General features: G+C 40.4%; 1 protein-coding gene across 1 annotated transcript in view; it reads right to left on the bottom strand.

Moving 5' to 3' along the window:
- Window positions 1-8,244, bottom strand: part of si:dkey-12j5.1 (uncharacterized) — a 70,670-nt gene continuing 62,426 nt past the window's right edge. Inside the window, exon 11 of the mRNA XM_058376875.1 lies at window positions 1-471. Coding sequence (XP_058232858.1) covers window positions 277-471 — 195 coding nt within the window. The 3' untranslated portion in view covers window positions 1-276. The remainder of the gene's footprint in view (window positions 472-8,244) is intronic.

The raw sequence follows: 8,244 nt of genomic DNA, 5'->3' as shown, positions 1-8,244 counted from the left end.
TTTGATTGAAAAAGCCATTTTTTAATCACGTACGCCATTTCTGACTCAATACCTACGGCCCACCATGAAAATATGTATAATTATGATTACAAAATGATTATTATAGTCACCACATGGTAAGAAATGGCAAAAGATGGCACCTTTATTATTCTAAAACTTGGATAAACACACAGCCATTCTTAACTTTAAAGACAAAGTGACGAACTGATTGAACAAGTCACAACAGAGTACAAAGTCGGAAAGGAACAGAAGAACGAATGAAAGATTCGGTGTTATTCAGTGCTCCATGGCATCATCATCAGCATCTTCCTCATCCTCGCTGCTCTGAACGAAGTCATCTCCGATGTCATCAACAGAAGGTCCAGCTTCATCCGCATCATCATCAGCGACCAGTTCTCCTCCAAGTTCGCCTAAGAGCTGCTCCGTGTGCTCCAACATGGGAGCATCGTCACACTGTAGCTTCATGTAGAGCTGGATAAAGAGACAATTTAAGGAAAAACCAACATAACATGTATTAGCAAGGTGGTGAACCATCACCAGGCATCAGAATAGCTTTCAAGCATAAATTCTCCAAGTTTCTGGAACTCTAGCAGAGGCATGTGCACTTTTTCCAAAAACAATTCCCATAATTGATCTTTTTACATGTCATGGCAAAATCTCCCAAAGGCTCCCAGCTATTACTAAGGATCAACCGAAAACCTTACTAATGCACATTATGCTGGTTTTTCAGCTGCTACAGGTACAACTGGGTTAAGATCTGGTTGCTGTCAAGGCTTTAGCATTTGGTTCACATCCTCAACAAAGCATTTAAGGGAGCTCTCACACCCTATGGATAGGGATGGGGACCACTTTTAATCAGGAGAGGAATATTCTTCAGGTGAATAGATACAAAAGAACTTGGTGGTGTTTCGATATGAGTGTAGAAATATTTAAAATTTCTATAATATAATAATATTCTTCCAAACCGAAGCCGATTAACTAATGATGCAGCTGATATGTTAGATTTTTCCTTCTTTTTCTTCCTTCCATTTTCTCAGTAAAAATGAAAAACAGGAAGATTCCCATCAATTATTTCTCACATTCCCAGCACGAATGAATCAGTATCCAGATCGAATGCAAATTGTACATCAAGTGACATGATACCGGCCAAAATAAGAGAGTCAATTCATTTTCCCAAGCACGTTGTCTGATTTTTATAAAACAGCAATTCCTACAGACCTTAAAATCAAACAGCACAGATTACAAGAAGTTTAGTTTACATAAAATGTTGAGAAGAGTGGTTTGTGCTGATGTGGTGAAGAAACAATTACAACGATAATTAAGAGAGTAGGAAAGTCATTAATGAAAGCAAACAAATATATATATAGATATGTATAAAGAAAATAACTAAAATAAAAAAAAGCAATAATCTGATGCACAGCAAGACTGGCTAAAAGAGTTATGACCAATTAGCCTTTAAGATCAAACACATGATTCATTCACTCCAGTGATAAATGGGAATGCCACACTGCAGAGTAATAAAACGAGCATAAACACACTCTTGGCCAATCAATCATTAGAAACTGCAGACAGTGAGGCAACAGTCGCAGCATCTCTCATTACCAAGATTAAGTAATGGATAAAGCTTTGAGTCAGCCTGACTAGAGCTCCTCTGAACACCCAGGTCATTACTCATACACACACACACATTCACACACACCTGGAATAAGGTACCCTGTTGTACTTCTGCTGTTGTAGCTCATCTGCCTCATGTTCCGAGATGCTTTTTCTGCACACCACGGCTCTACAGAGTGCTTATATGAGTTACTGTGAGCTCAAAGCGTTCTCTCCTCTTACCTCTATCATTACCAAGGCATTGTTAAAGCGTTTCCTCATGCACGACTACTGCTCACTAAAGGAATATGCACCATCCTGTGTAAACTTTAGTGTGTAAAAATCCCAAAAGACAATCCAGATCATCTGGCACTAACAACCTCAAAGTCACTGAGATCACACTGTTAACTCCACTGGGTTTCATGTGAACAGTAGCTTGAAGCTTTTAAACCCCATGTACCTGCCAGATTTCCATACAAGCTTTAAATTCTTACGTATTACTATTATTATTATTATCATTATTGTCAAAACTGGGCCCCACACAAACACACGCACACACAAACACACACACGCCTGAGGGCCAAAAGAAATTTCAGAGATCATAAAGCCTCACACTGTGCATTTACACATAATTATCCGCACAGACTAAAAAAGCCCACGCATAAACACACTTAGGAAAATTTTCAGATAGAATGTGTTTATATGTCATTTGGCTTGATTAAAAGGTTTGGCTGACTTCAAAAAGCTTTTATCACACCTTGCATTAAACTGAACACGGAGGTTAATAGAAAACAGAAAGTAACATTTAGTGACATTTAGTGGTAAATGAATAGAGCGAGAGAAAGAGCAAGAGAGAGAGAGATTAAGACCGAGTCAGAGCCAATATGATTCATCTAGCCAAGATCACAGAAAAAAAAAAAATTAATAAACCGATGCGTGGCAAATATTTATGTAACGTAAGCAGCCTGAAGGCAAACTATTGGAAATGAATGCAAAATATCTCATTTAGAGCCGCTGTTAATTCTTTAGCCAGCTTTATTGGTTCCACGCTAGCTACTATAACTCTAAAGAGCGTGAGACGGAGTGGCCACTCTATGAGAAAATGACTCTTGTCTTGTTAAAAAAAATCAGGCTTTAGAGCACACAGGGGAAAGAGATTTACTGGCTGTGTTTGTCCCCACGAGGATAGGAATATCGATCAGACTCGGGATCATTTGATTGGTCCCTATGAGGGAAAACTGCAAAAACAAAAAGGTTTTTCTGCTGCTTGCTGGGGTTATTGTTAGATCTCGATGTAGGTATGAGGTTAATTAGCATTAACAGCTATGTCAGTGGAAGGTCCTCACAAGGATAGTAAGACAAATGTGTGTGAGAGACCTGCTGTCCCTATTCAGCTTGGAATTCCAGTGCAGACCAAAAAAATACTTCACCTACTAATGCAGGTGTGCATGAAATGCTATAGTGGTGATACCTTGCTGTGTCCAGTTGAGTAATGAGCGTCGTTGTTGGGGCTTCGCGCACCCTAATTCACTCTGACAGGAGAAGGTTAGTGAAAGGGCTGACCTTGGTTTTTCAAAAGGAGTAGGCTGAATACAAGAATAGTAGTGCATAAAAAAAATAAAATCCCATAATCCTCACACCTGGATTATTTTGGGATTTTTTTTATGATCAGAATCAGCCGGTAGATATTTTATACCACGAATTCACTATGCAGACAGAGAAGTTGGTACTACCGCTCAAAAGTCTGGGATCACTTGCATACTGTATTTCAGCTTGATTTCAGCTAGACGCCATCAAGCCAATCCATCTTGTGGGAGATGCTCCAGGAAGCATGGGGTGAAATCTCATCAGATTATGTTGAAAAATTGACCGCTAGAATGCCCAGGCTGTAATTGCTGCAAAGGGTGTTTTTTTTTTTTTGTTGTTGAAGAAAACATTCATCATTTCCATCAAAATCATTATTTCTAACTCTGACATGTTCCTGTTCTTTTGCGATATTTTCTATTCAGACTAATTCCGTGTGCGTTTCCTTGGAAATCCTTGAAAAAAATACAATTTTTGAGTGATCCCAAACTTTTGAGCGGTACTGTAGGTATACGACAGAGTTTAGTTTAGAATGAAGCTTTGTTTATCCATAACCCATTCTATCAAAGCGAACACTCCTGGCTTTATCTCTATACGCGTCCTGCGATATTTGTTTCTTTAATATTTTATACCTCTTTAATACCGGGGCTAATTTACATGAAGGCATTAGAGACTGAGTGAGAGATTGTGTACGAGACAGCAAGTGCTTTTAAGATAAAAGTGGAAGAGTTCTCAAAGACGACTGCCTCAGCAGTGCCAACATTGCTATTGATAATGAATTTAATAAAATATTTATTTATTTTTTTTTTTACATTATGTTTTCATTCACTGTGTTTTTTTGCACCACTCATATACATCTGAAGCATTAGTGCATCATTACCACTGTTTACTGTGCTGGGCTTTATGGAAAAAGTCATTAGTAGGGAGGGGGGAAAAAATAAAGGCATATGAAATCAAATGACTCTTAAAGGCGGAAATGAAAAATGGTACTCACAAACAAATTGAACCTTTAAACCTTTAAGCACTATGTTTGGCAGAAACCCTGGTACGGTCATTTCAGGGAAAACCGTCCCCACTGTGAAGCATGGTGGTGGCAGCATCGTGTTTTAGGGAATGCTGTTCATTCACAAGACAAGGAAGGTGGATTTTTTGTTTAATCACATCTTGTCTATATCACATGGTACGAATTAAGACGATGTCTAGTTCTGGTTTGTAATGAAATACTTGAAAACCTCTCTCTTTATATTCTTTACATCAACAACCGCGGTCCATTACACTCATAATACTTCACTGGGGTTGAAATTGATTTCGGCAAAATAATAACATCATCATTAAAAAGAAAACACCACAGACCCGATGGCTACGCTTCAACAGAGCCCTTTGAGAACCACAGGTTTGGACAATCTCTTTGAGCTTTCAATAATGAAAACAATGCCGTTAGCGCTGAGGATGAAAACACCTCATATTGTATACTGGAAGCAACATGACACTTAGAAATACATTTCTAGCATTTCCTTTATAACCTATGTTCCTTAACAGTATTCAACAACCTACTAATATCTGATCACACCTTTAAGATGAACAGATTTTTTTTTTTTGCCATGTCCTTTTTTCTGTCCCTTTTCTCCTCTCTCTCATTTCTCTCTCCGCTGAGATCAATCAGATTATGATCACTGACTCGTCCCTGACTTGTCTCCTTCTTAAATCGCCATCTCTAAGCTTTTATCTCTGACTCTCAGCACCATTCTTTATCTCATGCTCTCTCTCCTCTTCTGATGGAGTACTTGGCAGGAGATGCTTGATCTGAAACTAACCTTAACGTCCACACGGCATGTACAAATGCGCACATATAACGCTATCTCCCCCTTGAAGCTATGCTGATAACATGGATTAATCCTCTTTTCCTGCCCTTTCTTTCTTTTACAAATGTGTGTGCACTTAAACCTTCCAGAGTGATGCACAGAGAATTGTAATTAACCGAAATTGAGGAAACACTGAAGACCAACATGATGATGATGATGATGATAATTACTATAATTATTTTTATTATTAGTAGTAGTAGTAGTAATAATAGTAATAAAAAAATGATGATGATAATAATACTAATAATAATAATAATAATAATAATAATAGTTATCATACTTATTATTTTGGAGCATAATTTGGATGTATTTGGCATTTTCTCCAATATAAAGTAAGAGCAGTTACATTAATTCCCAGTCAGTTAAATTCGTAATGCTGTGCATGAGCTTGCTGAAGATGCTTTCAGTCGCTGACGAAAAGCAAAGGAAATGCTTATTTGAAGCAACTAAATTATTAGGATTTGGTTAAAAACAAAAAAACAGAAAGCAACATACGCACACCTTCAAATGGGAACATCTGTAAACCTCTGCAGTAATGCGAGTATCCAATCTGCCAATCATGTGGCAGCAGCACGATGAAGAAAATCATACACATCCAGGTGAAGAGCGTTTGGTTCGTGTTCGCATTAAACATCAAAATTTGTGATCTCAGTGACTTAATCTTGATGCCACATGGGCTGGTTTGAGTATTTCTTTAAGGAGGAACTGATGATCTAGTCTAAACATTCTCTAAACTGGAGCATAAGTGTATCTGAACATGCCGAACACGTCCAATACAGATGAAAGCAGGAGATTTTAAAAGCTCTGCATGGTCCTCTTCAATGGTCCAGTCATTGTGCCTGAAAGTTCTGGTACTGTGCACCGACGGATCATAAGAGGATCCTTGAACAAAGTCTTGGGCAGCCTCAAAATATATGGACAATAAGAATACAAATAACTTATTTAGAACCAGTTATATTTCTAAATCTTGACTTATAGCGGACAGAATCATTGACAGTAATGAGTCAGTATTTTATCTTTATACATATGGACATGCTTTATACTTTATGCAGATTTTTCTCATTCTCACTCACATAAACACTGAACTCTGCCCCTAAACACATATCACACACACATTAGCAGATCGCTGACCTTGATGTGTGTTTGAACAAAGTTCACAAGAGCAGACTCCAACGCACAAACACAGCCTGCATGCTCACTTTCAACATGCACATTTACGCCACATTTCATAACAGCTATTTCTGCAAATTTCTCAGTTTGCCCAGAAAGCAAAAGAAAAATGGAGACAAAGAAAAAGAGACTTCAAAGTCAGTGTCGAGCAGGAGGCAGAAAGTCAATGGGCGAATGGCAACTGAAGCTGAATTTGAACTGCGCCCGGAGTCATAGACTGTGACGGAGAAAAGAAAAGTGCTGAAAGAAAAATGTGGAAACAGAAAGAGAAGGTACAAAGGTAAGGTGAGACAGAGAATCTGCAGGGGTGAAAAGAGAAAGAGACGGAAAAAAAAGACACACTACCAAAGGACAAACACACAAACACACACATCAGCACATGCACATTACCACCTTCATACACATTAATGTACCATTACACAAAATATACACACAAATGATTACAGCTATATTACTTAACCAGGAGCTTAATTACTGGCATGAATGTGAAAAATATAAATGTGAAACATATTTGTTAAAAATGTTCATGAAAAACATGTGCTGTAAAATAAACACTGGAACGTCCATCCATCCATCCATCCATCCATCCATCCATCCTATCTAGCCACGCATCTACCCATCCATCCATCCATCCATCCATCCATTTATCCATCCATCCACCCAATATAGCTGGCCAGCCAGCCCACCCATCCATCCTATTTAGCCACCCATCTACCCATCCATCCATCCATCCATTTATCCATCCATCCACCCAATATAGCTGGCCAGCCAGCCCACCCATCCATCCTATCTAGCCACCCATCTACCCATCCATCCATCCATCCATCCATTTATCCATCCATCCACCCAATATAGCTGGCCACCCAGCCCACCCATCCATCCATCTATCTAGCCACTCATCTACCCATCCATCCATCCACCCAATATAGCTGGCCACCCAGCCCACCCATCCATCCATCCATCTATCCATCCATCCATCCATTCTATCTAGCCACCCATCTACACATCCATCCAGCCATCCATCTAGCCACCCATCTACCCATCCATCCACCCACCCATCCAACCATCTACCTATCCATCCAACCATCTACCCATCCATCCATCCATCCATTCTATCTAGCCACCCATCCATCCATCCATCCACCCACCCACCCAGCCATCCATCTAGCCACCCATCTACCCATCCATCCATCCATGCATCCAACCATCTACCTATCCATCCAACCATCTACCCATCCATCCATCCACCCAATATAGCTGGCCACCCAGCCCACCCATCCATCCATCTATCCATCCATCCATTCTATCTAGCCACCCATCTACACATCCATCCATCCATCCACCCACCCACCCAGCCATCCATCTAGCCACCCATCTACCCATCCATCCATCCATCCATCCAACCATCTACCTATCCATCCAACCATCTACCCATCCATCCATCCATCCATCCACCCAATATAGCTGGCCACCCAGCCCACCCATCCATCCATCTATCCATCCATCCATCCTATCCATCCATCCATCCATCCATCCTATCCAGCCACCCATCTACACATCCATCCATCCATCCATCCACCCATCTAGCCACCCATCTACCCGTCCATCCATCCATCCATCCACCCATCCATCCAACCATCTACCTACCTATCCATCAATCCATCCATCCATCCATTCATTCATCCATCCATCCAGCCACTCATCTACCCATCCATCCACCCAATATAGCTGGCCACCCAGCCCACCCATCCATCCATCCATCCTTTTGTACCCTGCAGCCTCTCGCCAGGGTCTCTGGGCATAAAGTGATTCACCCTCACTAGGGTGCCAGGCCATCACAGGACACAATCACACACACACAATCATGGACACACACACGAACACGTGCAGACACACACACACACACACACTCTCCCACTACAAACAATTTAGTGATGCCAATCAGCCAATAACATGTCTTCAGACAGGGGGATGAAACCGAAGTCCCCGGATGAATTTTTCTAATTGCCATTAACACAGCATTGTTCAATTCATA

This window comes from Hemibagrus wyckioides, linkage group LG23 (assembly GCF_019097595.1).
Source record: "Hemibagrus wyckioides isolate EC202008001 linkage group LG23, SWU_Hwy_1.0, whole genome shotgun sequence".
In the NCBI taxonomy this organism is placed as follows: Eukaryota; Metazoa; Chordata; class Actinopteri; order Siluriformes; family Bagridae; genus Hemibagrus; species Hemibagrus wyckioides.
The sequence above is the reverse complement of the archived record's forward strand: the minus strand, read 5'-3'. Positions and strand labels throughout refer to the sequence as shown.